Raw genomic sequence first — 20169 nt, forward strand, 5'->3', positions numbered from 1 at the left:
CTTTCAGGAGTACAGTTCGGGCAGAGGTGTTTTAACAAATAAGTACCCGCAGCTTCTGTGGTGTGTCTTTGCTGTAACCCGTGCCAGTGTTGTCTTTCCGAAGACATTGCTGGAAAGATGGCACTGCCAACAGCCCAGTAACAGTCTGTTCTGGGTGCAGAGTGTGCGGTGTGAGACCCCTTTGATTCAGGGGCCCATGTGAATCGCACATCCTGCACCCAATATAGATACTCCACAGAGTTTGCGGTGAGTGATAAGTGTGACCAATCTACCTTGTGAGGTCGAGCACATATTTTTGAGCATTGCTGCATTCTTGGCCATGTGTTACAGTCAGCGTGTCAACATATTTTCGATTTTGGGGGGAACAAACTTTTGTTTACCATGCAAATCATAAAGCATTCCAAAAATATTAACAGGGACATGTATATACCTGGTGGCAAACTCGGACATATAAACAAAATGTACTGCATTATGCAATTTTTAATAAATTATAAAGGACCTCTTGATATACATTGTATAGGGGCCACATGTAAGGTGACAGATGCTTGTTTCTTTATTACTAATTTGCAGTAAGCTTAGGTATACAGCATTGTTTTGTTATATCATTAGCTCACCAGTTACACATTTAATACGCCTCTTGTGATTTGTGTTTCCTGTTATTCAGAGACAATTTGAAACCTCGAAGCTCAGGGGAGATGATTTATATTGGTCTTCTATATTTATACTAATAAAAGAATATCCTTGGTGAGGCAAACTGATAAATGCATGGGTACAATGATGTGATCATCTCTTTTAAAATGAAACAATCTCTACTGATTAGGCATATCAATTCTGCTGTAATTGATGGGTTTGCTTTAATTATTTAATGGACAATATTCAGCTGAGCAGTGCCATCTTCTGGAAGATAACATGATTTAAAACGCTTTCAGCACCATACAGTAATTACTACAATTTATGATAAACCTTTATTCTGCCTTCTTTGACTCTTGGAATTAGAATGGTTATATATTTTATAGTGGTTTTAAAGTTGATTACATTGATGTAATATTATCCCACTGGTGCTACAGATGCATTTTAGAGCGCATCGAAGTCTGGTTGTGAGACATTAAAAAGTGCTGGAGATATAAGCAGTATATGAACCATTTAACTGTTCAAGTTTATTGCTAGCGCTCAACTATATATGGCTTTTACTACTTTTTGTTTATTTTTATTAACACACACATACATATATTTGTTTATTCATATATTATAGATATACATATTTATGGATATATAAATATAAGTAGTAAACATGAGAGCCATATACTAATGTATATATAAAGTTCATATACTTCTGAAAACATTTATGATGGGTGAAATTCAATCTATGAACCAGAAATGCATGTCAGCGGATTTTTTTGCTTTTTTTATTAATATCCATCTCTTAACTTATTTAAAAGTGAGTTTATGCATTCGGGTAGAGGATGGTACAGAAAATTTTACTAGCTAAAGGAGACATAGCATTAGGTTTTAAGAACTTATGTAAATGTACTCAAACACCATTATGTTTATGGATGATAATATAAAGATGACTAAATGAAATATAAACAATTACTCAAATCCCGGCAAACATAGTATTTGAGCTGTTAGAATGGTAACTATACGGTTATTAGTATCACACAGTCATCACCTATTCATGCTCAGAATTGAGACCCAATAACACTGGTGACGGAATGGGCTTGAAAGGCCGGCGGCTGTTTAGCCACCGGTTCAAATCCCGACAGCGGCTGCCCGACAGGATCAAGATCCCGACAGAGGCAGGTAAGTACCCTAACCTCCCCTGTCCCCCCCCCCTAACCCTCCCTTAGTGGTGCCTAACCCTAACCTACCCCCGGGAGTGCCTAACCCTAACCCCTCCCTTACCACTCCCTAAACCTAACCCTCTTGAGGGGTGCCTAACCCTAACCTCTCCCTGGGGCTGCCTAACCCTTCCCCCTAGGGGTGCCTAACCCTAATCTCACCCCCAAACCTAACTCTAACCCCGCTAGAATCCCTAATCCTAACCCTCCCCCACTGCGCGGCTAGCGCTAAGGGTGCCCCGGACTTACCTTCTTTCGGGATGGTGTTCCGGTGTTGGGATTATGATAGACGTCGGTATTTCGACGCCTGTCATAACTCCCTAGCCGGCATTCCACTGTCGGGATTGTGACCAGCATGACTGCATCCCCTAGTGACATATTGCGGGGCGAGTGCAGGACTGCATACATTTTTTTTACTTGAACAATAGAAACATGTGGCTTTCACTCATTAATATGATAATTGACTTTTGGGTCTAGTGAAAAGAAATAGACCCAAAGTCCAAAATACTTTTAAATAGACTTTTACTGCTATAGTAGTTTGCTTCAGGCTTGAACTTTTATACACCTCACTGCTTATATTTTAAAACATGCTTTACTCATCATTTCTCATTTGTCATTTTTGTTTACAATTTAGAAGTGGAAAATAGACTCACTTAGAGACTCCTCGGTTTATGCAGGAAAATCAATAGTTGTTTCAGAAATGTATACTTGACTATAGAGACAGAAAAGATGCTGGATCAGCATCGGTAAGGCAAGTGATGCGATAAAACCTCCATTCAAGATAAAAGAAACCATTACTTATCCTGTAACACGTTTTATTGAGATAAGAAGAGAATGGACCTTTTTCTCTCTTATGGAGAAAGCTATTCAGTCATAATATCTTGTTAAATGTTTTTCTATAAAGGTATTCACCACTCTGCCATTATTTTACACAGGATATATATCAGGGTATGAGTCGAATAGAAGAGAGGTCGTGTGATGGCCATGCTTGGTAAAAAAAAAATACAGTAAAAAGTATATACTGTACAGTTATAGCTTCCATAAACTTAGTCTTAAATTGAAAGTAAAATCATTGGTGCAGCTGTGAATATAATTGCTCTCCCTCATTCATAATTTGGTAGTATGTAGGACTTTGAGGTGACCATTTTACTAGTACATTTGTACTCTCAGATATTTATCACTCAAACTATCACACAAAGTGTCGGTAGTTCCAAAGGGTGTAGAAGAGGCTGATGTTCGCATTTCTTTGAGTTTAGAAATCACCAGGATTTATATGCATATATGGCTACATTGCCAACTCCCTCACCAGGAGAAGGGAGGTCCAGGTGGGTGGGTTATGAGCGTGACATTGCAAATTGCATCATCATCTGGGTCTGTGATGATGCAATCATAGCAAATCATGTCATCAAGCCCCTTTCCCTGCCCAATTTATCCAGAAAGCACCAGGATCCAGTAGACTTGCCCACTTTTCCAAGGGGCTGGGAGACTCTTTTCCAAATTCCGGTGTCTCTTGGAAGTGGGCAAGTATGGGTATACTGTATGATCACAGATATCATTCTCCTTCAATCACTATATGGACTGTCTGTTGCTAAACAGCTTAATGAAAGGGACAGTGCAGGTAAAGACAATGGTCATTCCTAGATGTAGCCCAATATTATTTATGTTTAAAATTATATGTATACAAACCGGGGAGGGCGGCAGAGATGAGACAGAGTTAGCAACTCAGCAAATGATAAGTACAAAATTCTATATATATATATATATATATATATATATATATATATATATAAAACAAACAGATAATGTCTGGCACTCTCCTTGAATCCAATAGCTGCCCTGGTGCAACTCCAAATGAGGAAAATGTATAGAAAGATAATCAGGGGGCACTCAACGGGACTTGAACAACATAGAAAAAATTAACCAGACGGAGCCGGCAAGAGATACCGGCTCCGTCTGGTTAATTTTTTCTATGTTGTGCAAGTCCCGTTGAGTGCCCCCCGATTATCTTTATATATATATATATATATATATATATATTCTGAAAAAGTTGGAGAAGAGCGCGTCCTAGTGCAATATTTATAATAAGGGGGGATTCCCTTCACCAGGACTTAACACCCTCAGTGAATTAGAGGTGTACCTTATGTGGTGGATAACACCACTTAGATAATTCGCATATAAGCAACTTGGATAACAAATCACCAGATCCTTCTCCTCTTAACACTGTGTCAGGAGTCACTTTCCCACAGAACCACATCATAGTACAAATTCATTGTTGTCAATGGATATTTTTGCCTGAAGTAAAGTCACTGGTTTGCTGATTCAGAGCACATACAGTATTACGCCTACATCAGTGTATTTTCTTGCTGCTGCTGACTGCACTCAGATCTCTAAACACTGTAGTGTACTTCCTGGTCACATGACATCCAAGGTGTCCATCAGTGCTCAAGGCATGCCTTGAGCACTGATGGAAAATATCCATTGACGACAATGAATTTGTACTATGATGTGATTCTGTGGGAAAGTGACTCCTGACACAGTGTTAAGAGGAGAAGGATCTGGTGATTTGTTATCCAAGTTGCTTATATGCGAATTATCTAAGTGGTGTTATCCACCACATAAGGTACACCTCTAATTCACTGAGGGTGTTAAGTCCTAGTGAAGGGAATCCCCCCTTATTATAAATATTGCACTAGGAGGCGCTCTTCTCCACCTTTTTCAGAATACCATTGGAACTGGTCAAACTACAGTTATTTGGGAAGAGGAGCTGCCACCCTATAAGTAGGGGGAGTGCATTAAGAACAGAGTGGAACATCGAAAGGACTATTACGATTCTAGGAAAAGACTAGCGCCGTTTACCACCACTTGTGTTTACTATATATATAAGCAGCATCGGATCACCATCTCAGCCATGGTGTGGGCCATAGAACATCTGCGCAACCCTAAGGGTGCTCAGAATGTCCAGCTACACGAAGGAAAGCTGCATCTGATGACACGCCTCTGTTTTCTGAAATGCCCCTTCCCTTCCCCACACACCTGCAGCCTGTCAATCAGGCTGCAGCTTTCTCTACATTGTGTCCAGAGCTGCAGCACCATCATGGCAACAGCGCATGCACAATAAAGCAATCATTGTACAGCTGCGACTGAATAGGTCCAGCATCCGAGGATGAATCAGGCCCTTAATACGGAAAACATGAAAAAAAATGCATGAGAGCTGACATAACAGATACAGGACAATGAACACCTTGCTACAGTCTGAAGATAAATGTACAATGTGCATCCGCACATAGATATATTGGTTAGTTTAGGCACAGTTTAAAAAAAGAAAAAAATATTTTTACCATTGTGATACTTTGGTGAAGGTCATGTGTCAAAATTGGTGTCACTCCCAGCTTTGCTTATACATGTGCTCATTCCCTGCCATATTCATCAGCTTTAGTGTATTGTGGACAACTTCAGGTAATAGTGTGGGCACTTTATGGGGCTGATGCAGAGTCAGACAGATCTCTGTACATGGAGGCAAACATTTGCAGGGCTGGATCAAGGCTTGTGGGGGGCCCGGGGTAACTAAGTTGTGGGGGCCCATCAATAATATTGCCACGGCCTCACGCTTTGACTACTATGCCCCTTACCTTGTCTCTGGTCTCTAAACTGACCGGCAAGGTCGCAACATACTATTTCATGTCTTCAACACTGCTGGAAACCGACTGGCGGCAGCATAGCGGACATGATCTATTACACTGCCAGGGGCAAACGCAGGATTATGAGTGGGGCGTTAGAGAGGGAAGGAGGAAGGTAGAGATGAAGAGGGAGACAGAAAGAGAGAGAGTGGGGAGAAAGTTAGAGAGGGAGGGAGTAAGATATAGGCCCCCATTTATTAATGATCGCAATTGCAATGCGATCTGGGCATGACATTACTGCCCATGATCGCATTGCAATATGCGATCATAGCACCCATATGCATCATCCGGCACATGCAGGCATTCCAGCAATGTGCCCAGAGAGCTACGGGGGCTGCTGCACACACGCAGTCAAGCTGACTGCACACGCACAGCCGCCTTCACTGGTCCACCGGCTAATTATGTGTAATGTAGCCCATAGGCGGGGCCAATACCCGGAATACATTGCATTCTGGATGTTGTTAAATTTGGCAGCATCGCATCCCTTATAGAAACCGATGGGGGATGTGGCTGCCTGCGGGAATGGAGGGATGGGTTTAATCCCTGAAAACACACGTTTTCGGGTGTTAACCACAAATATTAAGTTTCCCCTGGATGTATTAAGGAAGGCCTGCACAGGTATCTCCTTAATACATCCAGGGAAACTTAATATTTAACTTAACCCTCGAAAATGGGTGTTTTCGAGGATTAAACCTCAAATATGTAATGATAAATGGGCCCCATGGAGAGGAAGGGAGGATAGCAATATAGAGAGAGAGAAAGAGAGAAAACAAGAGATGGAGGGAGAGAGAGAGGGGAGAAAGAAAGGGAGATAGAGAGGTCATGAGGGAGAGCGAGACAGAGAGGAGGGAGGGGGGAGAGAGAGAGAGGGAGGGAGGGAGGGAAAAGAGAAAGGGAGAGAGAGAAGGCAGGAGGGAGAGAGGATGGGAGGGAAGAGAGAAAGGGAGAGAGCGAGAGACAGAGGGAGTGAGAGAAAGAGAGGGAAGGGGTAGGGAGAGAGACACAGGGAGAGAGGGAGAGAGAGGAAGGGATAGTGCACACACACATTAACCTGTTTCAGACTTGCAGCATAATGCAGGCTTCTGATGGGGTGGGCAATTCATGACATTAGGCCCCGTTCCCTACCCATACACCCGCAAATCGCGGCAGTATGTTAGTGAGGGGACGAGGCTTCCAACGTTAACCAGCAGGCATGGTCCAACAGTGACTGTGCTGAGTGAGCTGTCACTGCTTCTGTTTGCAGCCGGGAGCTGGCCATAGAGGGTCTAGAGTGGCCCTGAATGTATGCAGCAATTTGGGGGCCCCATCTGCCCCCCTTCCCCCCTATAATCCAGCCCTGAACATTTGCATACAGCACACACACAGATTCCTCTCACCTTCCTATCCTGAACTGTACAGAATTTGGACAGATCTGTCTCTCCCTGACTTTGGATTTGCAAAAATGCGAGCACAAGGAACAGCCCTGAATAGCTCAGTGCTATTCTAAGGTGTGTGAATGGGTAGGAGTAGGAGGGGCCTGTTTCTGACGGATCACATTTACCTAGAATGGGGCTGGTGCTAAAGCAGATACTAATGAGGATGGTTACTGAAGTTGATGCATTGGTGTCTGCTTGCAGATTCATGATCCCCCGCATTAGCCCTACAGACTCTCACACTCATATAAAGTAGTAAATCAGGCGTCTGCGGCTACCCCCAATTACACTCAGAATCAGTCCTTCTGTAAGTACGGCTGGAGACAGGAAAACATCACCTTCTGCTTACGACCATGTTGTACCCTTACCTCCCTTAATTCCTCATTTTCCTATAAAATGCTGCTTTTCCGTGAAAGGTTTTGTAAGTCATAATATTTAATTATTTCATAATAGGAGCAAACTTGTGCAAATACATATGCAGCACACTAACAGCCCACATAGGCTTAATCATGATATCACATTTCTGTTTGTGGGTCCAATGTACTGCTGTCATATTACCCTGTAAGCAAGCGACCAAAATTTCTCAATAATAAATGATAGCATAACACTGATAACATCTTTATCATAAAAAATAGAGTGCAATACATTGTACTATATACAGGACAGTGGGGTCTGTATTAAAGGCATGTCCTGTTTAAACATATCTCTATTCATGTCTATTTCTATTTCCCAAAAGAGCTGGTTCCATTGTACAGCTGCTCCAAATAGATCTGTAAAATTCTTGCATGTAGCTGAATTGTTAATTAGTTAGTGTCCTTTAATGGCTTTTTTATGTTGCAAATTAGCAACTAAGAGTCCATTTTATCACTAGCACCATTCTGAGATGGTGTTACTGTAGCTAGCTTTCCAATGCTATCTCCATAGAGGTCTATGGGGATGTCGTTAAGCGGCGGAAAGATCGGTATTAACAGAGAAATCTGCGATTTCTCTACAGAGTACTTCTTGGTAAACTGGGGGAAGCGGAGAGAGAGGGTGAGATGTATGCAAACTTCTAAATAGTACAGGTGGAGATGGTAGCCATAGCAACCAATCAGCTTTTAGATATCATTCATCGAGTACATGTAAAAGTATAGTAAAATGATAGCAAGAAACCAATAGGTTACTATGGGCAAGTTGCCCAGGATAACTTCTGTCCTCTTTAGATAGCCTGAAAAAAGGGGTCGTTGCTTCATAAATGACTCCTAAAACAGCTAATATTAAATAGGGGCTTCCATATGGATCTCACAGCCGGGGAGATGTACTAAGCTCTGGAAAGTGAACAATAAGAGATTGATAAACTATCAGTCACTCAGCTCCTAACTGTCACTCTACAGGCTGTGTTTGCAAAATGACAGTTAGGAGTTGATTGGTTGGTAGTTTATCACTCTTCAATTTATCACTTTCCAGTGCTTAGTACATCTGCCCCTCTGGTGTCTATGTACTAAGCCTTGTATGGAGATAAAGTGAACGGAGATAAAGTACCAGCTAATCAACTCCTAACTGCCATGTCACAGGCCATGTTTAAAAATGACAGGAGCTAGTTGGTTAGTATGTTATCTCCATTCACTTTATCTCCGTCCAAGGCTTATTACATAGACCCCGCAGCATGTTGAAACTTACAGCTCTGTGAGATGTATTAAGCCCTGGAGAGACATAAAGTAGAGAGAAATAAAGTACCAACCAATCAGCTCCTAATTGTCATTTTGGAGGCTGTGTTTGAAAACTGACAGTTACTGTATGCTGGGTACACACTAGATGATGTCTGTACCCAGCCATGCCAGATGCAACTGGGTGACAAATCAGGCAGACGTACACACTGTGCCATCTGGTATACGACCCCCCGATATGCCGTTCCCCCGCCAATCCAGAACCATGGTTTCGGCCGTCAGATATTCAGCTTGGCCTGCATTGCAGGCAGATCTGAGGATGCGATGACATACAGGAGCGCACGATAGTACGTACACACTGGACGATGTTGATGATATGTCGTTCCGATTCATCCCAAAACGACAAATCCTCCAATATATCGTCTAGTGTGTACCCAGCTTTAGGAGCTGATTGGTTGGTACTTTATCTCTCTCCAAAGCTTAGTGCATCTACCCCGAATTCTCCTACGTTACTTTGCTGCTTAAAAGATATTATTATATGTTCTGATTGCCATTATCTAATAACTAAGATGTTAAGTTATAATTAACTCTGACTTTGTATCCATGGATTGTTCAGGTAATAGCTTAATATTGTAGGTAATATTTCAATAATGAACTATTGAAAGTGCTAAGATAGGAAAACATGCATGTATCATTCTTCATTTTATTGCATCTCTGCTGTGTCCTCTTCAGATTGTCATAGCAACCGGCATTACTGAAGTCTTCCTGCAAAATTTACAGTCTTGCTAGCAGGAGAATTCAGAGAAGAGACTCATAATGTTCATAATTGAAACCTCCCATAAAAATATTCAGGATTACATTGAGGGAAATTAAAAATAGAACAGAATATGAGCTTTATTACAGTCACTATTCAGAATGATACTTAAAGGGTAATTATTTTATAATGTATTTGTATTTTGTAGTACGTTCTTAATCTGCAGCAGCTAATGTTCTCATTACACCTGAGTATAGCCATCACTAGGAAAAAAAACATAAGTATTGACTTTGCTTCAGGACTTGTGAAGACAAAGGGATCACTAAAGAGTGTTAATTACAGCATTTTATACCTCATATGCTGAAGGGCTGACTGTGCTCTCCAGACTGCCTTTATCTGTTTGGTCATTCTTGGCCCCACATATGGTCTGACAGGAGAATGTCCCCTTGACATAAAAGACACTGAGATGCACATTTTCTTTCTTTTTTCAAGAGGGCTTACTTTGATGATGTGTTTTTGTTCTCACAGACAGTGGTCCACTACTGCCTCCTTCCCATTTGCTGTTATTACATGTGTCCTCTTGATAAATATAGCCTTGGCTTCTCCGTGTACCACCGGAAGCATGGCTACCCGCCGTGTCAGCCCCTCGATCACTTTCTGAAGACAGAAACAAGTGATAGACTGCTCTGGTTTGTTTAGGAGGAAAATATTATTGTGCTAAAAAATAATGAGATTTTATGGGAATGAACAGAGGGAAGGAGAAGAGAGTCAACTAACATGGAAAGAAGCTGATGAGGCAGACAGGACATCACAATGATAAAATGGAGAGATGCTTCCGAATGTACTGTATACGGGGGATTGATGTATATCAAATAGTGAAACAAGTGGAGAAGTTGTCTATAGCAATCAGCTTTGAGGTAGCATTTATCAAATACATTCTATAAAATGATAGGTAGAAGTTGATTGGTTGTTAAAGGCAACTTCTCTAATAGTGTCCTCTTTCGAAAGTTTGATAAATCTACCCCTTAATCTTTTAGATAATTTATGATTGATATATTTAGTCAATTTGCTGAGATGATTATAATTATAAGTTCTTGTTCTTTCCATGTTTGCTTTTAGAAGCTGTCAAAGTATGACAAGCCTGTTCAGTAACACGATGTCACCTGTGAAGGACAACACCTCTTCTCTGCCTCGAAAACAAAGCTCTATTAACAAGCCACCTTTACGGGCCCTCTATGATTTGCTACTGGCACCAATGGAAGGGGTAAGGGTTTTGACGTGGTAATGGTTTTTCACTGCATTTTTGTAATAATACAATTTTTTAATTGATAAGTAAGCACTTTAGATGATTTGAAGAGAATTGTATAGAGCACTGATTGGCTACACATTGGGAGGCAGCCATTTTATGACCTGCTCTAATAATTACAATGCAGTCTATGAATTTGCCAGGAATTAGTAATTAAATATATATGAGAAGAATAAAGGCTATTGGCTTCATAGGCAGTACTGATATCACAGAGGCAAAACTTCATTTCATTTATGCTCATGTGTCATAAACATTTTATGTTGCATGTTTCATGACTTGAAAGGTTGAGGAACCCTGACATACAATATATGTACGTGTGGCACAGATGATAAATACAGAATATATTACATATTTATTAGGGGTGTGCACCGGACACTTTTCGTGTTTTGTGTTTTGGTTTTGGATCTGGATCTTTCTTCGTGTTTTGGATCTGGATTGGTTTTGCCAAAACCACCCTTCCGTGTTTTGGGTTCTGGGTTTTGTGTTTTGGATCTGGATTTTTTCTTAAAAAATAAAAAAAAACGCTAAAATCACATAAATGGGCCTTTTTTTGTTCCTACGCTATTAATAACCCCAATAACATTAATTTCCACTCATTTCCACTCTATTCTGAACACCTCACACCTCACAATATTGTTTTTAGGCCAAAAGGTTGTACCGAGGAAGCTGGATGACTATGCTAAGCGACACAAGGGGGCGGCACAAACACGTGGCCCATCTAGGAGTGGCACTGCAGTGGCAGACAGGAAGCCAATCAGCGTTATGGTGCCCATTTGCATGTAGCACGAACCCGGGAGATCCGTGCTACATGCATCTGTGTGATTGGCACAGAGCAATGCCAGGTCCGTGAGACCCGTCTGTGCTGCTGTGGTAAAAAAAAAAAAAAAAAACCTGTGTAAAAAAAGAAAAAAATGGCGTGCACCCCCCCAAAAAAGAGCAACCAGCCCCGGGCATTAGTGACCCAGTGCTGGGTGTGCTTAAATACAGGGGACAAACGACGTAGGGGTCCCCTGTACTTAAGCACAACCAGCACCGGGCTAGTCAGAACCAGCGCTGGTTGCCAAAATACGGGGGACAAACGACGTAGGGGTCCCCTGTATTCTGCGCAACCAGCTCTGGGCTCTGATCCGGTCCTGGTTCTGGAAATATAGGGGACAAAAAATGAGTAGGGTTCCCCTGTATGTTCCAGAACCAGCACTGGACTTTTTCTAGCGGGGGGCTGATGCCACAGCCAGGGGAGCCCTTTCACCGGGCCCCCCAGCCGCAGCATCAACCCTGACCGCTAGTCAGCCCAGGCCGGGGATCCCTGGAGAGCTGGGGACCCCCCCAATAAAGGGGTCACCCTCTCCAGGGCACCCCAGGCCCAGGCTGATAGCCCGGGGCTATCCCCGCCACCCCTGGTGGTGGTGGGTGGCGGGTTGATTGTGTGGTGTGGTGTAAATAAAGAATATCAAACATTGTCTTTACAAGTAGAACTGCAAGTCCCAGCTAGCCTGCCCCGCATGCTGGTACTTGGAGAACCACAAGTACCAGCATGCAGGGCATTAAGGGCCCACTAGTACCTGTAGTTCACCTGTAAAAAAAATGTTTAAAAAAACACAGGACACACACACCGTGACAGTATAAGTTTATTAAACATACATACACACACACACACACACATGTACACATACTCACCTATGTAACCTGTAGCATCGGTCCACTTGTCCGGTAAAGTATCCATAGGGGACCTGTGAAAAAAAACATACTCACCATCTCCTATGCGAGGTTCTGTCCTCTTCGTTCCAAAGTAGGCATCCCCGGACTTGGCAAAAAAAAAAAAACGAAAACGCGATCCACGAACTTAGTACGGTACTTCCCGAATGAGAGCTTAGCGGCGGGGTATCACCATGGAAACCCCGCTGCTAAGCGTTCATTGGCTGAGAGAGGTCATCTCCCGTCTCTCAGCCAATGAACGGCTCCCTCCATTGTAGTCAATGGTGGGAACCGCAGGGTAAACTTTAATAACCTTGCGGCTCCCAGCATTGACTACAATGGAGGGAGCCGTTCATTGGCTGAGAGACGGGAGATGACCTCTCTCAGCCAATGAACGCTTAGCAGCGGGGTTTCCATGGTGATACCCCGCCGCTAAGCTCTCATTCGGGAAGTACCGTTCTATAGAACGGTACTAAGTTCGTGGATCGCGTTTTCGTTTTTTTTTTTTTGCCAAGTCCGGGGATGCCTACTTTGGAACGAAGAGGACAGAACCTCGCATAGGAGATGGTGAGTATGTTTTTTTTCACAGGTCCCCTATGGATACTTTACCGTACAAGTGGACCGATGCTACAGGTTACATAGGTGAGTATGTGTACATGTGTGTGTGTGTGTATGTATGTTTAATAAACTTATACTGTCACGGTGTGTGTGTCCAGTGTTTTTTTTAAACATTTTTTTACAGGTGAACTACAGGTACTAGTGGGCCCTTAATGCCCTGCATGCTGGTACTTGTGGTTCTCCAAGTACCAGCATGCGGGGCAGGCTTGCTGGGACTTGCAGTTCTACTTGTAAAGACAATGTTTGATATTCTTTATTTACACCACACCACACAATCAACCCGCCACCCACCGCCACCAGGGGTGGCGGGGATAGCCCCGGGCTATCAGCATGGGCCTGGGGAGCCCTGGAGAGGGTGACCCCTTTATTGGGGGGGTCCCCAGCTCTCCAGGGATCCCCGGCCTGGGCTGACTAGCGGTCAGGGCTGATGCTGCGGCTGGGGGGCCCGGTGAAAGGGCTCCCCTGGCTGTGGCATCAGCCCCCCGCTAGAAAAAGTCCAGTGCTGGTTCTGGAACATACAGGGGAACCCTACTCATTTTTTTCCCCTGTATTTCCAGAACCAGGACCGGATCAGAGCCCAGAGCTGGTTGCGCAGAATACGGGGGACCCCTACGTCGTTTGTCCCCCGTATTTTGGCAACCAGCTCTGGTTCTGACTAGCCCAGTGCCGGTTGTGTTTAAGTACAGGGGACCCCTATGTCGTTTGTCCCCTGTATTTAAGCACACCCAGCACTGGGTCACTAATGCCCGGGGCTGGTTGCTCTTTTTTGGGGGGGGGGCACGCCATTTTTTTCTCTTTTTACACAGGTTTTTTTTTTTTTTTTTTACCACAGCAGCACAGACGGGTCTCACGGACCCGTTAGTGCTCTGTGTCAATGACACAGATGCAAGTAGCACGGATCTCCTGGTCCGTGCGTGCATCTGTGTCATTGAAATACACAGCAGCACAGACGGGTCTCACTGACCCATCTGTGCTCTGTGTCACTGTCAATCACACAGATGCATGTAGCACGGATCTCACGAGTCCGTGCTACATGCAAATGAGCACCATAATGCTGATTGGCTGAGAGCCGTGACAGACGGCTCTGTCAGCCAATCAGCACTTTGCCCATTAAAGGCAAAGGCATTTTTTTTAAAATGGCCGCTCGAGGCAAAACCTCGAGATCCGACAGCAGATCTCGAGGTTTTGCCTCGGGAGAGGGATCCGGGGCAGACAGGGAGATCCGAGCTTGGGCTCGGATCGCCCCGGATCCCCGAAGTTCGGGTGGGTTCGGTTCTCAGGGAACCGAACCCGCTCATCCCTAATATTTATTAGTATGCTGCAGTGTTCCAGCTGAATCCAGATCTCAGTTTTGCATTTCATGAACCCTAGAGGGAGCTAAACAACTAAATTATGTTTCAAGAATAAAACTGTTTTTCCATATAGAATATTTGTTACAAATAATGGAATTTGGCCAAAATGTGTTTATGTCCATTAAATACAAATATTTTGAATAGTTTTTTGTTAATTATCAGTGTCTCTCAGATTTTTGCAAGATTCAAGATGTATAGCATTTAATTATAATTATGTTGTTTTTTTCCCATTATTTCTGGGACAGTTTAAGGATTAAGGAGAATATAGACCTACAATTATTCCTGCTACAATACAATAGAACGTGTTATAAATAAACACAAATATATAAGTATTCCAGGCACTGAAATCTCTATAAAAATTTAATGTAACATTTGAAATATATTAGTCTGATGACCTTAATATAGCATACTGGAAACCACCAAATAGGACATAATAAAATAAAGAAAAATAAGGGTGCTGATAAATAAATCAGTTGATACAATTATCCAGCTCAAATGAGCTGATCACCCAATAAAGCCTATAAAATTAAACAATACACACACAAGCAATATAATAGCATGTTAACCTCCTGAATAAAACAATAATTATAGAAAAAAATGTGTTAGTAGGACAATTGGAACTTGGATTAGCCATTTGTATTCCATATTTGGTTATAGCATCTAAAAAAAAAAAAAAGTTCAGAAGGCACTCACCAGACTTGCAGATGAAACATTTTTGTTTTTATTTAAACACTTTCATTGCTTCAGGGGTTGTCATTTCGGTCCATATTTTGGACCTTTGTCAAGACATCCATTTAGTCATAAAATCACAAAGCAAATAAAAGTGCTTAAATAAAAACAAAAACTTTATCTGCATGTCTGGTTTGTGCCTCCTGATCTTTTTTCTATATGGAGTAGCCTGAAGGTGTTTAGCCTTGGATTATTATTTGAAGTCTGCAAATATACCATCATAATGTGAGTGCATTATACCTACAACTAATTTTTACTGTATGTATAATAATTATTTAAAATAAAATGGAGGAGGGGCTCTCCATAGTGCAATTAACGTCTTTATTTAGAAAAGGTATCACTAAAACATCGCAATGTTATAGTTCTGCTTGTACCTTTAAAATAACAGTGTGGATTTGTTACCACGTGATATTATAAAATACTCCACCAGGCAAACACTGACCACCATCCAAGGATCCTGCCGGGCTCACACACCCTGCCGCTAGCTGCTTCCAAAGTCCCCCGCTGGTCGGACCACGCCAGTCACATGGGCAGTGTCAGGATAAACGGTTGTCCGCTGACAGAACTAAATTATGGAGGCTTTTATTATTAAGTACCAGCCCCGGTTGACTATCAGCACATTAGACAGCTACCGGGTGCAAGACAACTCCTTCGCAGGCCCAGGTACTCTGTACTTCTGCCCTCTCTCTGCACCCTGCCTATAGGCAGACAAATGTGCACCTCACAAAATTATACTCAGATGCTGATAGTGGCAGGGCCGGCGCTTCCACTAGGCAAGCTAAGGCAGCTTCCTAGGGGCGCCGGCCACTAGAGGGCGCCCGGCCCTCCGATCACCCCCCCATTTGCGGGGTGCCCACTGAGATTGTGTTACCAGCGGGCACCCGGCTCCTTCTCTACCTCCCCCCCCCTCCCCCGGCAGCACCTAGCTCCTTGCCACCCCCCCACGGCGCCAGCCGGAGGACGGAGCTCACTCCTGAGCTCCGTCTTCCGGGTCCTGCAGTGCACTATGGGAGTGACGTCATGACGTCACTCCCATAGTTCCGAGGAGCGGACACCGGGGACGGATGGCAGCGGGCACTGGAGCTGGGTTTCAGGTAAGTGTTGTTTTTTTTTGTGTGTGTATGTATGTATGCGTATGTGTGTGCGTGCGTGTGCGTGGGGGGCTTATTACAGAGGCCGCATTACTGGGGAAATTACAGGGGCCGCACTAATGGGGGTACTACAGGGGCCTTACTATTGGGGGCACTACTGGGGCCGCACTACAGGGGGCATTACTGGGGGCACTACAGGGGCCGCACTACAGGGGGCATTACAGGGGCCACACTACTCGGGGCACTACAGAGGCCTTACTATTGGGGCACTCCTGGGGCTGCACTACTGGGGGCACTACAGGGGCCGCTACAGGGGGTATTACAGGGGCCGCACTACTGGGGGCACTACAGGGGGCATTACAGGGGCTGCACTACAGGGGCCTTACTATTGGGGGCACTACAGGGGCCTTACTATTGGGGGCACTACAGGGGCCTTACTATTGGGGGCATCATATGGGGGCACTACAGGGGTCTTACTATTGGGGGCACTACAGGGACCTTACTTTTGGGGCACTACAGGGACCTTACTACTGGGGGCACTACAGGGGCCTTTACTACTGGGGGCACTGCAGGGGGCATTACTACTGGGGGCACTACTACAGGGGGCATTACTTTTAGGGGAATTATTATTACTGCTGGGGGCACTGCGTAATGGGCACCATTGCAGTGGGCATTGAATAAGGGGCACCATTACAAGTGGGCATTTAGTGTTTTAGGGGGACTACTACTGTGGGCATTGTGTAAGATCTAAGTTAGGGGGGGACCCTTAAAAATGTTGCTATGGGGCCCAAAAAGTTCTAGTTGCACCCCTGATACTGTGTGTGTCTATGTATATATATATATATATATATATATATGTGTGTGTGTGTATATATATATACATATACATATTTCTGCCTGCACCCCCCTCTTCGTACCCATTTAGCCCCTCAGGTGAAAATGACTTTCCACAGGTGGAGTGGCAGACAAGTTTTGTGTTTTCTATATAATTTTCTATATATTATACATAAATATTTTTTTCAACACAAAACTCATACGCCACTCCACCTGTCCAAAGTCATTTTCACCTGAGGGACTAAATGAGTACAGGGGGGGGGGGGGGACGCATGCAGCAGTTTTGCCTAGGGTGCCTAGAAGTCTACCATCGGCCCTGGATACTGGGCAAACTGTTGGTGCCTAAACAGAAAGCTTTACTATATTACAGTATAGTGTAGAGCACACATTTATAGTGTATAATTATTTATTAATATCTCCACACATAAAATGCAGATCTTTAGCCCTCCCACTGCAGGAGTTAAGCTGGGTATACACTGAGACGATGTCAGCACGATATGTCCTTTCCGGCCGACTCGGAACAGCATATCGACCGCATTGCTCAGTGTGTACGACCAATATGTGCGCTACCGCGGCCGCTTGCAACATCATCCTGTCGGCCATGCTGCACATCCAAACGGTTGATATTGCAAGGCTGTGTGCGGGAAGGGGGAGCGGGGTTAGGTGTAGTGTAGTGTGTGGAGGGAGGGGGAGCAGGGTTAGGGGTAGTGTGTGGAGGGATGGGGAGTAGGATTAGAGGTACTATAGTGTGTGGAGAAAGGGGGAGCAGGCTTAGGGGTAGTGTAGTGTGTGGAGGGAGGGGGAGCAGGGTTAGGGGTACTGTAGTGTGTGGAGGGAGCGGGAGCAGGGTTAGGGGTAGTGTAGTGTGTGGAGGGAGGGGGAGCAGGGTTAGGGGTACTGTAGTGTGTGGAGGGAGCGGGAGCAGGGTTAGGGGTAGTGTAGTGTGTGGAGGGAGGGGGAGCAGGGTTAGGGGTACTGTAGTGTGTGGAGGGAGCGGGAGCAGGGTTAGGGGTAGTGTAGTGTGTGGAGGGAGGGGGAGCAGGGTTAGGGGTAGTGTAGTGTGTGCGGGGAGTGGGAGCAGGGTTAGGGGTAGTGTGTGGAGGGATGGGGAGTAGGGTTAGGGGTACTGTAGTGTGTGCGGGGAGTGGGAGCAGGGTTACGGGTAGTGTGTGGAGGGATGGGGAGTAGGGTTAGGGGTACTGTAGTGTGTGGAGGGAGTGGGAGCAGGGTTAGGGGTAGTGTAGTGTGTGGAGGGAGGGGGATCAGGGTTAGGGGTAGTGTAGTGTGTGGAGGGAGAGGGAGCAGGGTTAGGGGTACTGTAGTGTGTGGAGGGATGGGGAGCAGGGTTAGGGGTAGTGTGTGGAGGGATGGGGAGTAGGGTTAGGGGTACTGTAGTGTGTGGAGAAAGGAGGAGCAGGGTTAGGGGTGGTGGAGTTTGTGGAGGGAGCGGGAGCAGGGTTAGGGGTAGTGTAGTGTGTGGAGGGAGGGGGAGCAGGGTTAGGGGTACTGTAGTGTGTGGAGGGAGCAGGGTTAGGGGTAGTGTAGTGTGTGGAGGGATGGGGCGTAAGGTTAGGGGTACTGTAGTGTGTGGAGGGAGCGGGAGCAGGGTTAGGGGTAGTGTAGTGTGTGGAGGGAGGGGGAGCAGGGTTAGGGGTACTGTAGTGTGTGCGGGGAGTGGGAGCAGGGTTAGGGGTAGTGTGTGGAGGGATGGGGAGTAGGGTTAGGGGTACTGTAGTGTGTGCGGGGAGTGGGAGCAAGGTTAGGGGTAGTGTGTGGAGGGATGGGGAGTAGGGTTAGGGGTACTGTAGTGTGTGGAGGGAGTGGGAGTAGGGGTAGTGTAGTGTGTGGAGGGAGGGGGATCAGGGTTAGGGGTAGTGTAGTGTGTGGAGGGAGAGGGAGCAGGGTTAGGGGTACTGTAGTGTGTGGAGGGATGGGGGAGCAGGGTTAGGGGTAGTGTGTGGAGGGAGGGGGAGTAGGGTTAGGGGTACTGTAGTGTGTGGAGAAAGGGGGAGCAGGGTTAGGGGTAGTGTAATGTGTGGAGGGAGGGGGAGCAGGGTTAGGGGTAGTGTGTGGAGGGAGGGGGAGCAGGGTTAGGGGTAGTGTAGTGTGTGGAGGGAGAGGGAGCAGGGTTAGGGGTACTGTAGTGTGTGGAGGGATGGGGGAGCAGGGTTAGGGGTAGTGTAGTGTGTGGAGGGAGGGGGAGCAGGGTTAGGGGTACTGTAGTGTGTGGAGGGAGAGGGAGCAGGGTTAGGGGTAGTGTAGTGTGTGGAGGGAGGGGGAGCAGGGTTAGGGGTAGTGTAGTGTGTGGAGGGAGAGGGAGCAGGGTTAGGGGTAGTGTAGTGTGTGGAGGGAGAGGGAGCAGGGTTAGGTGTAGTGTAGTGTGTGGAGGGAGAGGGAGCAGGGTTAGGGGTAGTGTAGTGTGTAGAGGGAGGGGGAGCAGGGTTAGGGGTAGTGTAGTGTGTGGAGGGAGAGGGAGCAGGGTTAGTGGTAGTGTAGTGTCTGGAGGGAGGGGTTCAGGGTTAGGGGTAGTGTGTGAAGGGATGGGGAGTAGGGTTAGGGGTACTGTAGTGTGTGGAGAAAGGGTGAGCAGGATTAGGGGTAGTGTAGTGTGTGGAGGGATGGGGAGTAGTGTTAGGGATAGTGTAGTGTGTGGAGGGAGCGGGAGCAGGGTTAGGGGTAGTGTGTGGAGGGAGCGGGAGCAGGGTTAGGGGTAGTGTAGTGTGTGGAGGGAGGGGGAGCAGGGTTAGGGGTAGTGTAGTGTGTGGAGGGAGAGGGAGCAGGGTTAGGGGTAGTGTAGTGTGTAGAGGGAGGGGGAGCAGGGTTAGGGGTAGTGTAGTGTGTGGAGGGAGAGGGAGCAGGGTTAGTGGTAGTGTAGTGTCTGGAGGGAGGGGTTCAGGGTTAGGGGTAGTGTGTGAAGGGATGGGGAGTAGGGTTAGGGGTACTGTAGTGTGTGGAGAAAGGGTGAGCAGGATTAGGGGTAGTGTAGTGTGTGGAGGGATGGGGAGTAGTGTTAGGGATAGTGTAGTGTGTGGAGGGAGCGGGAGCAGGGTTAGGGGTAGTGTGTGGAGGGAGCGGGAGCAGGGTTAGGGGTAGTGTAGTGTGTGGAGGGAGGGGGAGCAGGGTTAGGGGTTGTGTAGTGTGTGGAAGGAGGGGGAGCAGGGTTAGGGGTAGTGTAGTATATGCGGGGAGTGGGAGCAGGCTTAGGGGTAGTGTCATG

General features: G+C 45.6%; 1 protein-coding gene across 1 annotated transcript in view; it reads left to right on the forward strand.

Annotated features, from left to right (window-relative positions):
• Window positions 1–20169, forward strand: part of TTC28 (tetratricopeptide repeat domain 28) — a 498533-nt gene that overhangs the window by 425843 nt on the left and 52521 nt on the right. The window contains exon 13 of the mRNA XM_088465579.1: window positions 10447–10591. Within this exon, the coding sequence (XP_088321705.1) occupies window positions 10447–10591 (145 nt within the window). The remainder of the gene's footprint in view (window positions 1–10446; window positions 10592–20169) is intronic.

The sequence above is a fragment of the Taudactylus pleione genome, unplaced genomic scaffold (genome assembly GCF_031769625.1).
Source record: "Taudactylus pleione unplaced genomic scaffold, aTauple2 ptg000062l, whole genome shotgun sequence".
Taxonomy (NCBI): Eukaryota; Metazoa; Chordata; class Amphibia; order Anura; family Myobatrachidae; genus Taudactylus; species Taudactylus pleione.